At 35.3% G+C, this 16,577-nt stretch overlaps 3 protein-coding genes across 7 annotated transcripts; 2 read left to right on the top strand and 1 right to left on the bottom strand.

Moving 5' to 3' along the window:
• Positions 1-483: 483 nt before the first annotated feature.
• Positions 484-2,017, bottom strand: elof1 (elongation factor 1). Its single transcript, XM_026240149.1, has 4 exons — positions 1,912-2,017; positions 1,264-1,385; positions 1,109-1,179; positions 484-829 (listed from the first exon to the last, which is right to left on the bottom strand). Exons 2-4 carry the CDS (start codon positions 1,377-1,379, stop codon positions 765-767), a joined length of 252 nt encoding a protein of 83 aa, XP_026095934.1. The 5' UTR covers positions 1,380-1,385; positions 1,912-2,017; the 3' UTR covers positions 484-764.
• A 966-nt stretch (positions 2,018-2,983) lies between these two features.
• tmem205 (transmembrane protein 205) lies at positions 2,984-4,488 on the top strand. 2 transcript variants are annotated; one of them, XM_026240146.1, is made up of 4 exons: positions 2,984-3,289; positions 3,585-3,693; positions 3,791-3,954; positions 4,065-4,488. In XM_026240146.1, the coding sequence occupies exons 2-4, from the start codon at positions 3,594-3,596 to the stop codon at positions 4,365-4,367; spliced, it is 567 nt and encodes a 188-aa protein (XP_026095931.1). In that variant the 5' UTR covers positions 2,984-3,289; positions 3,585-3,593; the 3' UTR covers positions 4,368-4,488. The 2 variants fall into 2 exon arrangements, with proteins under 2 accessions (XP_026095931.1, XP_026095930.1); XM_026240145.1 differs by having other exon boundaries at positions 2,985-3,289; positions 3,568-3,693.
• A 709-nt stretch (positions 4,489-5,197) lies between these two features.
• On the top strand, positions 5,198-14,837 carry rab3db (RAB3D, member RAS oncogene family, b). Of its 4 annotated transcripts, none has more exons than XM_026240143.1 (5): positions 5,198-5,219; positions 9,965-10,198; positions 13,030-13,148; positions 13,228-13,352; positions 14,046-14,837. In XM_026240143.1, exons 1-5 carry the CDS (start codon positions 5,205-5,207, stop codon positions 14,228-14,230), a joined length of 678 nt encoding a protein of 225 aa, XP_026095928.1. In that variant the 5' UTR covers positions 5,198-5,204; the 3' UTR covers positions 14,231-14,837. The 4 variants fall into 4 exon arrangements, with proteins under 4 accessions (XP_026095928.1, XP_026095929.1, XP_026095926.1 ...); XM_026240144.1 differs by lacking the exon at positions 5,198-5,219 and adding an exon at positions 6,087-6,221 and having other exon boundaries at positions 14,046-14,836; XM_026240141.1 differs by lacking the exon at positions 5,198-5,219 and adding an exon at positions 6,656-6,955.
• The last annotated feature ends 1,740 nt before the right edge of the window (positions 14,838-16,577 follow it).

Genomic DNA, 16,577 nt, shown 5'->3' with positions numbered 1-16,577 from the left:
ACAATACAACAGGCAAGACCTGCTCATGATTGAGGATGGTTGTGAGTCTACATATAAAATAAGTTTTAATGTGCAGAGTTAATATATTTAGCTATTTAATATAAATAAGTATTTAGGACTAGATTAATAGATCTCACCCTCATGTAATTCAATTGTTGAAGATATTAGTCTTTCATATTTCATTTCTATATCAGTGTGTTAAGGATTGCCATTGTTTTGCATTACCGCTGAACACAAGATCATAAAGCGGTGAATTATTTTTGTTTCTCACAGAAGATGTAGCGTGTCCCTCTTGCATTATTAATGCTTCTAATGTCTTTATTTATAAGGCTTACCAACAAAGGCTGAGCAAGTGAAAAACTAATAAATCACTATTTTCAAACCTCTTCTCTTTATTTTCTGGTTAAAAACTTTTTTCTTTTATGAACATTTGATATGAACTGATCACACTGATAGAAACAGACGACAGATTTCCACAAGAGAGAATATGCAAATGTTTTATTGACACTGCATATAAAAACATAAATTGTAAAATAAACGAGGCAAACTAAAAGATAAGAAACTAATGAAAAAACTGCTGTAACACTAAACAAAAGGGAAAAGGCTGAATTTTAAATCATGATGCCTGAACCTCCATCTCTGGCTTTATTAGATCCTTCTTTCAGCTTCAACACAAGACTGAAGAGTGGACCAGTACAGGAGTTTAAACCAAACAAAAGTCTGTAAGTGTTATTTGGTCGTCGGTCACATTTGACCCAGCAGAACTACTGATTGGCTGCTTCACAAGCATCTATCCAATCACTGTACACATCCACCGGCTCCGAGAGATCTGAGGGAGTGATTAAGGACAAGAACGACTTCATATTAAACAAACGATTCAGCTTGAAATTTACTGAAGATGTTAACTTGATGTTACAAACACACAGCTTTTAGTTTCTCAAGACATTAACTCATGGTGTGGATCATTGCGATGTTTTTATCAGCTGTTTGGACGTCATGTTGACGGCACCCATTCACTGCAGAAGAGTGAGCAAGTAATATAGTCCTAAATTTCTCCAAAGTTATTAAACTCATGCTATTATAATTCATCACATTTTGAGAAGGATACAAGTTATAGGTGTCTGAAATTCCTCTAGACACACCGTACAGGATATTATCCCTGTATTTCGACTTCGTTCCCTGGAATAAAGTTGAATTGTTGTGCATTAGAGATAGTTTTGTTAAATCTTAGAGTAAACACTTAAGGAGTGTTGTTATTCTTACATCTTGACGTCACATGATTTCTCGTGGTTACAGAAGGGGCAGGTGAACTGGGTGTCCAGATTCCCGGTCATCTTTTTCTTGGGAGGGGGTTTTCTCTTCGACTTTCTGCGCCCCATCTTTTGCTTCATGGAGGAAAAAGCACAAAGAACAGTGGATGAAATCTACTTTAATAGCAACCATTAACTGAAGGAGGCTCTTGTGTCCAGTATACACAATCAACAGAAGCTGCAGGCTTTATATAATTCACCAACACACATACCTTCATGTGATAACATTTAGCATCTAAAAGTGATCAAATTAATGGACATTCTTTCTAACAACACATTAAACCACGTTAACTTTGTCTTTAAACTGAAACCATAATAACACCCATTTATACAATAATACAAATATATATTTAAACTGGTGTATAGCTCGCGGGCAAGTTTCTAAGGTTTATTTTTATTCACATTTTTTTATGATATTTAGAGACGCTCTGAGATCTTAGAGGCGACACAGACACAGAAAATCAAATAAACACATTCAGTAAAATTGAAATACAACGAAAACCCGCGTAAACCTGGTATGGTCAAAACACTCACGATACATATACAAGCGTTTAAACGTTTAAGAAAGACATTACGCTTTCTGGGAAAACAAATCTCTTACCAAACTGCGATTAATGTGAGGCGACTCTCGAGGAAAACCAGCACACAGCGCCTTCAGAGAATCAACAGAAGAAGTACTTCCGCTCGGTCAAATGTCCCGCAGTTTAAAAGCGGGTCGCCCTCTAGCGGTAAACACCGGAGCTACAGCAGAGCTCAAAACTCAGTTCAAGCGGTGAGAGAAAAACGATTCATTTGTGTGCGTTCTGTGCGCATGATTTTATTTCAAACAATTCTCGTTTTTATGCTCTTATAAACGCTTGGTTTAAAATAGCCCAAGTTCCTTCGGTTTAAATGAGGATCAGCTCTGACCCCTCCCGTTAAACACCAGAACTGCAATATTATCTCATCATTTAATTAGGTATGAACAAACCATAATCTAGCTGTTTTAAGAAGATAAATAAAAGAAGTATGTCAGAAACACTTATTATACGCCCATAAACAAGCAAACCAAATAAATGAATTATGTTAACTTTATGTACATATTTCGATGTACTGCATTTTTATTATGTGCCTTATTAAATGTTTTTTGTTGTTGTTGTTGTTTATTTTGTACTGCATTTTGTATAATGGATTTTGATGTTAGGAGGAGCACTAAACCATATTCATTTCAAATCATGATATGTGTGCGTGTGTGTGTACATTTTCCTTGGCAACTAACTTAAGTTTTAGTTCAAGTACTAAAAAAATGACCAAGATTGACTAAACTAAATAAAACATATTTTAAAAACTAATTAAAAAAAATGGCAAAACTACATAATTTTTTTTATTAGTATTTTTTTGATGAAAATGAAAACTTTTCATTCATAATATTAATAAATACTATCCTAGTATATCCAAAATACTAAATAGATTGAGTGTTATAAAAGATTCAGTGTTATAAAAGATATTCTATATGTAGTACTGAATTAATATTACTTATTCGCTAGAGTTAATTAGCCACAATTTTGGATGGACATTAGAAAGACAAGCCGCTCCTTGCATCGTGATTGGATGACATTCGTCCATTTCTTTGAATAATAGAGTGTGATTGGGTGGTGTGATCACGGGGGCGGGACTAACAGTGTGATATCGAGCAACTACAGAAGCAACATACATTTTGTGCAGAAGATAAGCACCATTTTTTTAAGTGTTTGTAAAAAAGACCTGAATAAAGATACTCATAAACGTGTGTACGTATTTTAATTTTTCTTTAGACCGACAGAATTCACTTTGAGAAGGAAATTGCTTGAGTGTGACATTGCTTGCGTAACAGAAATTGCGTGAACGACTATCACGGAAGTCTAGAAACGTGCTGTTGTCGTTTCTTATTAACGGGACAAAAAGAAAAAGGACGCAAATTATATTAACGGATCCAAAATCATAACCGATCGGGATCATTGGTAAGGTTTTCAGACGCAAGAACTATTCTTCTGTTTTCAATTAATGTGTTCTCGAGAATATTATCAACACCGGTCCATACACAAGACTCTGTACTGACACGCTATAAATGTATTTGCACGCATAATGCATGTTATAATCCGTGAAATGTTATGCATTAACATTAGAGCTTTCCATTTAGATGATACTGTGAATCTATATTCTGATGCAGATATTTTTTTGTGATCTTTATTTCTTTTTTAAAATATACTGATTATTTATTTATTTTTGTTATTGTTAGTATTATTAACTTTTCAGAAGTTAATTATGGCTACCGAGGGAGACCCAACTGACTTTGTGAAAGTGCTTCACCTTCTGGTGATTTCCTTCACCTGGGGAATGCAGGTGTGGGTGTCTTTCATAGCAGGTAAATTAATATACTGTTATGATAATTGTATCATCATATAACATGCAATATATATTATATATATATATATACTTCTAATTCCTCTTTATATTTTCAGGTTTTGTGCTGATTTCCCAGGTATCAATGCACACATTTGGTCTTGTGCAAAGCAAGTTATTCCCATTTTATTTCTACTGTCTGCTGGGTGCTAATGCAGTCAATCTGGCCATATATGCTGTGTACCACCCCAGAGAACTGCTGGACTGGCACGAGGGCATACAGGTGACCCATCAAAATGTTTGCTTTCTGCATGGTTTGAAGCATAACGTTCATCAGCCAGCCTCATTTAGTTTCACCCTTCTCTCACGCTATGTTTTTCTTTTTCTGAGCAGATGATTTTGTTCTTTGTGGCGGTGATCATGGCCGGTCTGAACGCGCAGTGGTTTGGTCCGTCTGCCACCGAGTGCATGCTGGTCATGCAGGAGATCGAGAAGGAGCACGGTCTGGGGGATCAGGTGGGTATGAGCTCCAATAAGGAAGGATACGCCAAACTCCGTGAACAGGACCCAAAATACAAGGAGCACAGGACCACCTTCTACCGCTACCATGGTCTGTCAAACCTCTGCAACCTTACAGGCTTTTTCTCCACTACCATCAATCTCATTTACCTGGCCCTCCATTTGGGAACTATATGAGTGTGTTTATGAGAGAGAGTCCAGTCAGACAGGTGTTTCTAGAGAACTATCCTATCTATGTTCTCGTTTTCTGTCAGAATTTTTTGTATAACAATAATGCTTCTAGTTTTTATACAGCGAGAGTTTCTACTGTTCTTTAAGGTTAAATGAACCAAGTTCAGAAGTGAGTTGAATTAGTATTCACACTGTCCCTAAAAGTGGACTCAGATCTCAATTTAGTCTGTTTTATTTGTGACCAGGTTTCAGTCAATTCCGGCCCAATTTGTCTTGATCACTTTCCTTTAAAATCTTTCTAAGTAGGAAATCATTTGTGTGAATCGCTCTCAGACAATCTATAAAATGCATATTTTAGGGCTGGAGTTTTTTTATAATATAAACATGCCCAGCCATATTAAATTATATTATTATGGATGTTAACATTATTTCTCTGTACTTTAAAATGCTTCAGAGTGGGTAATTGCATTGAATCTTTTGTTTATAATAAACAGACCACCTGCTTAAACAGGTATTAGTGATAATATAGCTGTTTGATGTTTTAAACGATGTGTTGTAATTTGTTGGTGAAGTATGTAGTATAATTCTCATCTGCATTAGCCTTAATGCTTCACAATGTGAACAACAATCATATATATCTTCCCACCGTGGGCTGTTTGTGGAAAGGCTTATGGAAATAGTCAATCATAAAATGCTGTTTACATTTCTTATAGAATGAATGACACTAAAATGGCAATTAGACTCTGTGGAAAAGCAATGCATTGTAACTGAACCTTTGCTCATCTATGTAAACATGATGTTTGAACAGCAGAATAAACTTCCTTTTATCACTAAACATGGAGGATGGTGCTGCTGAAGGTTGAGTGACATACAATTGATTTTCTTGTTGTTTTTGATATTCAAGTCTATTATCTCAAGGCTATAAAGATCTGTTGACTTCCGTTTTTATTTTTAGTGTACAGTTTACTAATCATATTTTCCATTTTAATTAGAAGAATGCAACCGTTATTTGTGCGTTTGTGTCCAATGCAATGAACATTTATTCAGTTTAAGAAATATTAAACACCTATGTATGTTGAGTTTCAATAAAATATAAATACGGTTTATTCTGAAAGAGTTGTTACAAGATATCTAATAACAAGCATTCTGAATGTTTTTATCTGCAATGACTTCTTACCGAAGTTACACACAAACCTGAATGCTTCCCAGGCTTCAGTGGGATATAACTAAAAGGAAGAGATGGAGTAGAATGTAGTTTCATTAATAAACAGACGGAATTAATGAAACTAGATTTTAATTTCATAAATTGGAATTTGAACTGTTGCGCACAACTCACAGGATATGAGGGCATTCTGGGAAATGAAGTCCATGTAGTAGGCCTACAAGTCTAGCCATGTGTCTATCTGCAACACATATAAAACATTCAAACTTAAAGACGTTTTAATTTACAAAATAAATTGATATGGCATATATTTAATTCCTATATTCAAATTTTATTTGCAATTCTGCATCCTGTTTGTTAAGTCAGTTTAAATTAATTTCAAATTCAGTCTTGAAAGAGGTATTTCTGATATTAGATCAATTTTGCCCATGTTTGTAGAAAAGCGTGTAAAGAGGAAGAAAAAGCACTGCTGTTCGGGACGGAGCTGGAAGCTGCTGTGTAAACATTTCAGATCCGGGAGCTCCGTTACGCCCGCGCGCGCACGCACACACACACACATTCACACACGGTCTAACACACACACACACACACACACCGAACGAGTTTGTTACATACGCGTTTTCACGCGAGGAGGAAGTCCCGGTGGCTTTACCGGACTAACCGGAGCACAAGATAAAGCACCGAGTATCCGTGTGAAGGTAAGAACTTTATCCTATTGAGTCTTTGCTTTTGAGAGTCGATTTGACCCCATACACTCATTTCTCTGTCTCCGGATGGGACAAACTTTAACTTTGGCTCATGCTGCAAGTCATCGCGATTATGACGTTGTTGTTCTTTAAACTGGTTTAGAACGCCAAAGAGTGAAGATTCGAATTGAGTCCAGATTTAAATTGAGAACGGAACAGCTGCACTGTTAGTACGGTACTGTTGTATCCTGGGTACATTTACAATGGCTCTACCTCGATTTTCTTCCACGGTATTGTTCTTTAGAATACCATGTAAATACCATGGTACACTTCAAAGTATTATCTGATACTGTATTATGATTTCTTATTTTTTTTTTCTTTTTTTTTTTTAGGATGAAAGTTCTTGTTTTCCGTTTTCATGTATTTTTTGTTGTGTGGTAAACCTCCTCCGTGCATGGATTAAACAACACGTTATTTATTTGCTTCCTTTGGATATTATTTGTTTTATGAAATGTACTGTGTGATTGTCATCTTTGAATCAGTCTGCAGTGAATGAAAGCAAACTGTGTGCTGTTTAATTCCATTCCACTGGTGCTCAGTTGTGGACATCTGCCAGATGATCAATAGACAGATCAGTGTCATGGTAACCAGAGACCCTGGCCCTCAGAAACACCATTTGGCCCTCTGTGATGAAGTCAGGTGTCACAGACCCCCGGTCTATAGCACGCCTGAGAAGGACACAGAAGGTGAATATTGGTCATGTAGGTTGTTGAGATATCTGATATTCTAAATCTGATCATTTCAGTGTTCAGTGTCAAAAATATGGATGCTATGAAGCACTTACAATGGGATTCTATGAGGCAAGATATTCCTGTACTTTAATAATATCATTATAGTATTATAAAATCAGAATGAGCTTTATTGCCAGTTTGTTCACACATATGAGGAATTTGTTTTCGTGATAGAAGCTCCGCAGTGCAACAGAATGACAGCGACAGAACAAAAAAGCATAATAAAAGAATAAAAAAATACAAATAAGTAGGTAAGGAATGACAATATAAACATTGACAATTGTAGGCAGGTATATTACAAACGCAGTTATGAATATACAGGTATATTATGTGCATTATGTAAGTGTACACTAAGTCTGTGTGTTAGATAAGTAAGTGTAGTGTGTTCCACAGTTATTATAAAGGTTTAGTTTATATTTTTAATCTTAGATTTTATTTGTACATATTGGGTACATTTACACAAAAAAGTGTGCTAAAAACCCTTGATCCCTGTTCAAATGGATTTTTGAAAACGTCTTTGTTGTTTACAAAAGATTTTTTTTTTAGAGTTTACATTTTCATGCCTCCAGAATCCCACTATCATGGTCAACACAAATACAGTTTTCTGTTTTTAGCTAAAAGTTTATTCTTGTAAATTTAAGGTGAAACTAAACTTCAACTTAAAAAACAACAACTTACTTTATGCATTTTTGCAATTCTTTTTAAAAACAACAAACTTTAAAACAGGTTACAAAAAATGATAGTGTTATCATCTCAGTGTTAACTGAGACATCGCCACCTACTGGTCTGTCATAATAAACTGCGTTTTAAGGCGTTTTTCGTGGATCCACGTAAACAAAAATCATTTGACGTATTATTCACAATTTTTCTTAAATTCTTAAAAGCTTCTTCCCTAATTGAAGGTGGTGGCATATGAAGTTAATGTTTTAGTAGGTCTGTGTAGTTGGAGTGAAATATTAATATCTGAATCTATCCAGATTAAAGTAATGTTAATGGAGGGGAAGGGGTTCCATACAGTCCATAGTGATATTGATTTGTGCCTCCCATGGGACAAGCGGGATGGGATTTGGTGTTCTTACTAATGGACAGAATGCTGTGCTGAGTGCTGTTTGGTATAAAACTATTAAATTGAGCGATAAAATAAATGGCGAGTATAGATGCCATGTCAGGTCTGTTTTATGGTGTTGTTTTAGGGTTCAATCCAGACATGCATTTGAACTGGAGAAATGATTATAAATGAAACAGTAGCAAAGTATCTTGGGAGATTTGGGCCAGCTGTGTAATCTGGCTTGTCTTGTTACTGAAGATCATGGAATAAAATCCACTTTCTTTGACATCTTTGGCTTTAGTTGTGGTGTTAGCCAGTGCACATGCTCACCATGTGACAAGATTTTATTGGGAGCTTAAGATCCTTAGAGAAAGTAGAGTTTTACTCAATTTTAATGTTTCATTTGAAGAATCAGGCAGTAACGGCAAGTAAAAACATTGTTTAATTGAAAAGTTGTTTAAGTATACATGCATATAATTGTATGAAAGTAAAAGAGACGATTCTGTTGTGTTTTTGCCATTTAATTATTGTTTGCAAAGTGATCGCTCACAAGAAATATCCCCAATGTTGTAGCAGGTTTTGTTATTTAACTACATTTATGATGCTTTTATGATGTTTATATGCTCACCAAGGCTGCAGTTATTTCATGAGAAATGAAGTAGTAATATTGTGATATTATTACAAATTCAAATAACTGTTTACCACTTGAATATTTTTTTAAATGTAATTTATTCCTGTGATCAAAGCTGTATTTTCAGCATCATTACTCCAGTCTTCAGCGTCACACGATCCTTCAGGAATCATTCTAATATGATGATTGCTGCTGAAGAAACATTTATTATTATTACCAATGATGAAAACAGTTGTGCTGCTTAATATTTTTATTTCTTCTCAAGATCCCTTGTAAGAATATTTAAAATAGTTGTTTTTAACAGTATAAATGTCTTTATTGTTTCTTTCAATCAGTTTAATGCACCCTTGCTGAATCAACGCATTAAAATAAGAGACTACGAGTAAACATTTATCTTTTAACACATTCTGTGCTTGTTTACAATTTTCCTCCTCAAATAGGAAGATGTTTCATAACCTCTTAAGTGTTTCTCGTTGTCTTGCCCGATGATTTTGCAACCTTACCCTACACCGTAAACCTGACCATTAGGATTAACCAGCTTCTCCAAGCAGTGAGCACATGATGATCAGAATCAGAGAGTCTCTCCATGTTCCTCTTACACAGGTCCTTCAGCCCCCTCCAGCTCACAGACTTACTCTACTGTTATTCTAAATTATAGCGCAATTGAGTTCAGAAAGACGCTTCCTAACAAGGGCTCTCATGTGCTGGAGACAGTAGCTGCTGTGGGCAGTCATCTCCTCCACCTCTGGAGCGGAGTGGTGTTTGGAGCGCTCCTCTCGTCTTTTAATGGGTCTGCGTGCTTTGTTCATGGGCCTGTCACCATGGAGACCCGCTCCATCAGGCCTGTGAGGGTCTGTTTGATCACGGGGCGCTGGAGGGGTTTTATTTCCATTCCCTAGAGTTTGGTCTGTTAGTCTGAGCTCTTTTGTTGGCGGACATGGCCGGTTCTGAAGGCTGTGCTCCCAGGGTAATCAGAAATGTGTTTTCAGACATGAAACGGCATTTGCAAACCTATTTGAGTGAAACGTAGGATATTTGATGAGAAAACAATGTTTTTTTTTTTTTTTTAAGTGTGTTAAGAAAGGGCTAGTTTTGTTTAGACGTTGACTTTTCTAATTTAAAGGTAGTTCAGTTTAAATTTCATGTAGTTTTATGCATTTAAGTGTATCTAAATAAAACGTTAGCTCATAAAATAAGCAGAATTGATCAGATTTTTCAATCTTACCGAGTGGCTTTTGTATTGATGTTGAAATTGAACGTGAACTGCTGGTTTTGTCTGTTTCAGATGGCATCAGTGACCGACTCGCGTCTCCCGCCGTCACAGAAGGACGCGGCTGACCAAAACTTTGACTACATGTTCAAAATTCTGATCATCGGCAACAGCAGCGTGGGTAAAACCAGCTTCCTGTTTCGCTACGCGGACGATTCCTTCACTTCAGCATTCGTCAGCACGGTGGGAATCGACTTTAAGGTCAAAACCATTTTTCGCAACAACAAGAGGATCAAACTGCAGGTTTGGGTACGTTTGACCATCACCTGATCATCCTGACGTCTTAAACTAATAGGAGAATCTATTTTAATGCATCTATTCAAGTATTTCATTCATTATTTTTTAATTATAACACTACCATTCAAAAGTTTGGGGTCAGCAGGTTTAAGTCTCTTACAGTAATCAAGTCTCGATACAGTAAAAAAAGAACCAGAGTTAAAAAGAACCATATTGATTTAAAATAGATGTTGTTTTAGTATTGATATGAAATATTTGTTTAAACTAAAGTTTTGATTAATAATATAATTTTGGTTAAAAAAAAAAAAAGATGAAAAGCATAAAAGTAGTGAGCACTATAACACCTATGTAACCTAAAATATTGATATTGATTAAAACATGAGCATATTATAATGTCAACTAACCACAATTGTTTTTTGTTTTGTTTTTTATGTGTGTGTGTGTGTACTTAGGCTGGGTTAGAGTTGATAAATGTTGTTCTTTTGCAGTGAACAGATTTTCTAGGGTTTTGCAGTTATTAGTAAATGAAGAGATGTTGCAGAAAAAGTCTGTGAAGGCTGTTCAGTGACAATAGAGGACATCATACAAAGATGCATTTTATAGATTCAAACCTGTTCACAGTTTTGAATGTGGACTAAACATGTCATGTTGTTTGTTTCACAATGTTTTTAGGTCTAGTCTCTCCCCTCACGCACACGAGGCCACTAATGTGTACTATACTTCAAAACTAGTTTGTGTTATTCATGGATATAGCAGGAAATAGTGTTTTAGGCCTGGAAAGATCATGAAAATTTATGAAAAAAGTTAGGAAATATGCAATTGGTTGTAGTAATATATATAAATTTAACTCTAAAATTGAATTCTTAGCCTCTTCTTTAAAGTGTTTTTAAAAGCCTAATCACAGATTACTGGAAAAGTCATTCATCAGTCAAAAAGTGTGCAGAGCATGGCAAACGAGTCCATGCATGTCTGTGAATCATGCATGTTTGTGGTATAACTCTAGGGTGGCGATTTTACAGAAGCAGAATGGCTTAAAAGGATGAAGTTACGATGACTAACAGAATGTTTCCTGCTCTGTTCGCATGTGAGCTTTAGGCTGTGAGTTTTAACCTCAGATTACTGGTGTTATTAAAGAAAACATCTCTGTAAGCCTCAGATGGGTGTGTGGATGTGCTGCCGGCTGGTACGGTGCTGTGAGTGGGAGTGAAGGCAGTAAATTCCTCCACGGCAGAGATGTGCAATCATTTCTAAAGCATTGCTATGATGCAAGCTATGCTGTACACTATAGTTCATCAGGTATTTTATGCACACAAAACATTTGCATACTGAGCATACATACCTACTATATATTGCAGAAATAGCAAGAGTGGTATGCTATTCTGAACATTATAGAAGTCTAACTGAGGAAAAACTCAGAAATTGCTTGTGCATTGTGCAAAGAAAGAAGTGGGGAGTGAGTGCTAAAGTAGCTTAAGTTTGGGTTGAATGTGAGCTGCATGGCTGCGTTCTCAGCGGTGCGTTTGCTCTTAATGTGTGCTGTGGCTCGGATCCAGACACAGAAAGGCTTGTGCTTCTGATAAACGCTCCTCCTGGCCGCACTGAACCTCTGTATCTGTCAGCCCTCGACTGACCTCTGCACAAGCACTGGGACCATCCTCTTAGATCAAAAGGTTGCAGTGCATTTCAAATCAAATAAATGTCTCTCATGCATAATTTAGAAATGGAAATAGGCTAGTGGTTGAAGAGCCTTTTAGAGGTTTGGGTGCAGATCCTAAAAGGGGATATTATAGCGATAAAGTGGAGCATGATTCATGCTGATGATGCATAAAGCATACAGTTAGCTGAATACAAATTGATTTCATTTGTTTACCATTACCGCAGATTTTCTTCTTCTTGTTTCTTTGTGCCTTGTCCTTATAAATGTTGCAATAGTTAATTCTAAGCAAGAGAATAGTAATTGTGCTTCTATAATTATTGATATATAATGACTATGAAGGGTGCATATATTTTTTTCTATTATGAAAAGTCTGGTTGTAGTCTGAAGCTGATGTTCGAGGGTCATGTGTGAACCTGTGCCAGCCTCTGGTTGCCCAGGAAACACGTTCTCTCCTCCATCTCTGATAATGGGATGGCTCTTCATGTAAACCTGTTTAGTGACAGCTCATATTTGCTGTTTAAACTTGAAATGGGCGTTAAATAATAATAATAATAAAAAAATTTGTCTGCATATATGTAAATAGATAAATGATAAGAGCAAAAAAAAAAAAAGAAAGATTAATATTAAGATGTAAAAATCAAATCAATCAAATGTGTGTTATTTTAAAATATAAATACTTGATACATAGAGTAGTATTATTATTTGTATAAACATTCATATATCAAAACTTTTGTATGCTTATTTTTTGCATAATATATAAATATACTAATGTACTAATGTGAATAATGATAAATGTAGTTTATTTTATGATTACAAAGTATTTATATTGAAATATGCATTAATATGTGTATATTTTAATAAATTTGACTAAACAAATTAAATTAAAATATGTACGTTTATGATAAAACATATATATATTATAACATTTTAATATATGACTTCATAAATAACCCTTATCTGAAGATTTATGTGTCAAAAGGAGGATCATTATATAACCCTGACTCTTCAGAATTTAACACTTAAAAAAATATGGTAGTGTTTCTTGGAAAAAAAAAACTACTTCTGCTCTGCCATCTAGTGGTCATCATTGGTAAAGACCGTTTATCACAACATCAGCTTCTAGCACGAGCCTGGATGTTGTGTTCCTGCATATAATTAGGATTACTGTAATGTTAATGTTCTTCAGGACACAGCGGGACAGGAGCGCTACAGAACCATCACTACAGCGTATTACAGAGGAGCCATGGGCTTCCTGCTGATGTACGACATCACAAACCAGGACTCATTCAACGCCGTTCAGGACTGGTGAGCCAAACACACACACACACACACATGCATCTCTACCTGATGTGTGTATTAAGAGTGTTTGATGTTTGGCTCGTAGGGCCACTCAGATAAAGACGTACTCGTGGGATAATGCACAGGTGATACTGGTGGGCAACAAGTGTGACCTGGAGGACGACAGACTCATTCCCACAGAGGACAGCCAGAGACTGGCTCAGGAACTGGGTGAGAGGATGCACACGAAACCCTGCTATTTGCTTGTTTTCATGACCTGAAGAGAGAGAGAGAAAAAAATATCATTATGAACATTAGTCTCAATGTGCACACACAGCCATGCCATTACAATATCTAAATCTAATATCTATATCTTATTTATTTATTTATTTATTTCCCAACACTTCCCTTTAATAATCTACTGAACTTCTAAGCGGCCATGCATTATTATTTTCTTCCTTGTTTTCTCATTATATCAACATAACAAAAGTTGTTTTCTCTTTCTCATTTTATAAATATGTATTTATAAATATAGTTAAATATATTACATATACAAATAAAATGTCATTTTGTATGTAAAATTTGATGTAAATGAGTTTAAATTTATTATACATGAATCTTTATACAGTATATCATGCTCATCATTTATTCTACAGTTTTCTTATACACTTTTTTTTTTACTAAGTTTGTTTTTTAAGTAGGTTTATATATTTATATATTATAAACTGTGTGTGTGTGTGTGTGTATATACATATATATATATATATATATATATATATATATAATTAACTTTAGTTTGAGCAATTTTACGACATCAAGTTAAACTAAATTAAATTTAGAAATTTTGGTTAAGCAACTAGTTGAGATAAAGAGTTTTATTTTTATTATTGTTAATAAGTTTCAGTTTTTTTCCGGTTTCCTCAGGTTTCCAGTTTTTCGAGGCCAGCGCCAAAGACAACATCAACGTGAAGCAGGTTTTCGAGTGTCTGGTGGACGTGATATGTGAGAAGATGAAAGAAAGTATGGACGGAGACGGTCAGGTGTCCAACCAGAAAGACTCCAGTCCTCAGGACACGTCCCCTGAGGGACACAGCGGCTGTGTCTGCTAAAACACACTCATCACACAGAGAACTCCTCCTCACCTGTTCACTGCGGTTGGGGATGACCCTTGCTTTCCTTCTTTTAACCCAAACAGCACCTGCTGAACGTGCTCCGTGTTGTTTGTGGACGTGGATGGTGGAGATGGCCTGTGATCTGGGTGACGTCCTGTAGAGATACTGCACAGCTGGAGGCACTGCACAGCGTTTACCGGTCCATCCACACCTGTGCTCACACTCTCATCCTGTTCTCCATCTTTTCTCTGTCTTTCCCTCAAACAAGCCACGTTTGGATGGATCTGTCTCTCTCATCAGATACTGTAACGTCCACAGCCCTGAGCGGGCAGCCTCTGTACCGTCTATCTGCATGTCCATCTGCTTTAAACGACAGTCCTAACAGCTCATTCAGGACTATTATGGAGATAAATACACTGTGTTTTTCTGATATGTGCGATCATGGGCTGTGGTTTAAAACGTATGTGCATCACTCACTGAGAAATATTCAATCAAATCTATGTTTTACTGCTATTTTTTTGTATAAGTGTTTTCTTAAATTATAAGATTGCAAATAAACTATCTGCAACCCAAAATTACCTGTATGCTGTCACAATAATTTTGGGAAAGTACTTAAAGGATCACTTTATTCACAAATGAAAATCTGTCTATCCAAGATATAGAGTTTGTTTCTTCATCAGAACAAACCAAAATCAGATGAAAAGTAAAAAAGAGGGTCTCTGATTATAAATCACTTATCCTTTGCACAATGTTTGTTTCTTCACTGGGGTTGTGTTGTTATTAAAAACAAAACTTTATTTCTCCAACAATGCAATTATGAAAATAATTAAATTAAATTAGTTAAATTAAACATTCAGTATTCAAACTAAACAATACTTAGAATGAAAACATATTTTACCATTAACATTTTTTTTTTTTAGTATTGTGACATTATTTCTATGATTAGCATGTTTAACCCCAAAATTAATCTTATAATGTGTCTGAATGTTTACCTGAATGGGGTTTAACTGTTTACTGTAGTGTGTGTGTGTGTGTGTGTGTGTGTGTGTGTACAGGTGCATCTAAAAAAAAATAGAATATCATGAAGGTTTTTTTTTTTGTAACTTATTTAAAGAAGTGAATCTTTCATATATTCTAGATTCATTACATGTAAAGTAAAACATTTCAAAAGTTTTTTTTTCATTGTTACATTACAGCTTACAGCTCATGAAAGTCAAAAATCCACACACACACACACACACACACACACATATATATATATTTATATGCTCTTTCAGATGTTTTTATAAAACCCCTCAAACCTTCCATGCATTACTAAAATAAGTGCTTTACAAGTTGATCTGTAAGATCATTTTTATACTAAAATGTAGTTTATCTGCTTTTTGTTTCTATTTCAGATTCATTAAAAGGCACTAATTGATGCTGCTCATTCAAGACTGATGGAACTAAAACAAATTGTATAATATAAATAGATTTCTTGCATTTTTACAGGAAATGTTTGCTTATCTTTTGCACAGCTAGGCAGGTTATGAATGATTTTATCATTCTAAAAATGATTAGCGATCACAAAGTATAGCCTTAAAATAACTTTCCCAGACTTTTTAAGAGAACTCATACACAAGTTTATACAACTTCACATTTCCAGTTTACTAAACTTACATTTTTAGGGTAACAGGATGTTTTTACATTCATCCTGTAAATCTTCTCTTAAGTAAATCTTATAAATCTGATCACTTAGAAAAGGGACCTTAGGTAAAAATTCGATGGCAGTTGTGTTGCAGTATCTAAAAAAGGTACTTCTAGAACCTCTAAAAAAGGCTCCAGTTAAAGGCTGTTTATGTGAGTCGATATCTGTAATTTATGACTTTATACCCATATCTCTGCCAACCTCTCAGCTTTTATGTGTGTACCCTGAAAACTACGACGAAGGTGCTTCCTGAGTTTCATTTTCCTGTTACACCCCACTGACCCACATCCTCCAGAGCCAGAGGAAATACATGCACCGTTGACCTGAGTCTCACCTGTCTGGTTTTTCTTTTTTACAGTATCTTAAATTGCTTTTAATAAGCTGAACCGCAAAATCTCATAACTGAACTGTAAAAACAAACAAAAACTGCAAGAGCAGATGAATATTAAACATGATCTGTCAGCTTCATATGCCAAACATAGTATAGCAGAGATATATAGTATAGTATAAAAATAGTATATAGTATAAATATAGTATAGAAAATGCAAACCGCAACCAATTAAATTGCTATATTTAAAACTATATTTGCATATGTGGTGCAAATTTAAGGCATCATGGTTTTTCATGTTATAATGGTAAACTGTAATGCAAATATGC

Source organism: Carassius auratus, linkage group LG28B (genome assembly GCF_003368295.1).
Source record: "Carassius auratus strain Wakin linkage group LG28B, ASM336829v1, whole genome shotgun sequence".
Classification (NCBI taxonomy): domain Eukaryota; kingdom Metazoa; phylum Chordata; class Actinopteri; order Cypriniformes; family Cyprinidae; genus Carassius; species Carassius auratus.
The sequence above is the reverse complement of the archived record's forward strand: the minus strand, read 5'-3'. Positions and strand labels throughout refer to the sequence as shown.

Bases quoted from the DNA above. Each gene is read 5' to 3' on its own strand.
- elof1 (XM_026240149.1), bottom strand. From the start codon at position 1,379: ATGGGGCGCAGAAAGTCGAAGAGAAAACCCCCTCCCAAGAAAAAGATG. The intron at 1,180-1,263 runs GTAAGAATAACA...ACTTTATTCCAG, and splicing joins AAATCATGTGACGTCAAGAT to GGAACGAAGTCGAAATACAG. The intron at 830-1,108 runs GTATCCTTCTCA...TCACTCCCTCAG, and splicing joins ATTTCAGACACCTATAACTT to ATCTCTCGGAGCCGGTGGAT.
- tmem205 (XM_026240146.1), top strand. From the start codon at position 3,594: ATGGCTACCGAGGGAGACCCAACTGACTTTGTGAAAGTGCTTCACCTT. The intron at 3,694-3,790 runs GTAAATTAATAT...TTATATTTTCAG, and splicing joins GTGGGTGTCTTTCATAGCAG to GTTTTGTGCTGATTTCCCAG. The intron at 3,955-4,064 runs GTGACCCATCAA...TTTTCTGAGCAG, and splicing joins ACTGGCACGAGGGCATACAG to ATGATTTTGTTCTTTGTGGC.
- rab3db (XM_026240141.1), top strand. From the start codon at position 6,899: ATGAAGTCAGGTGTCACAGACCCCCGGTCTATAGCACGCCTGAGAAGG. The intron at 10,199-13,029 runs GTACGTTTGACC...AATGTTCTTCAG, and splicing joins GGATCAAACTGCAGGTTTGG to GACACAGCGGGACAGGAGCG. The intron at 13,149-13,227 runs GTGAGCCAAACA...TTTGGCTCGTAG, and splicing joins TTCAACGCCGTTCAGGACTG to GGCCACTCAGATAAAGACGT.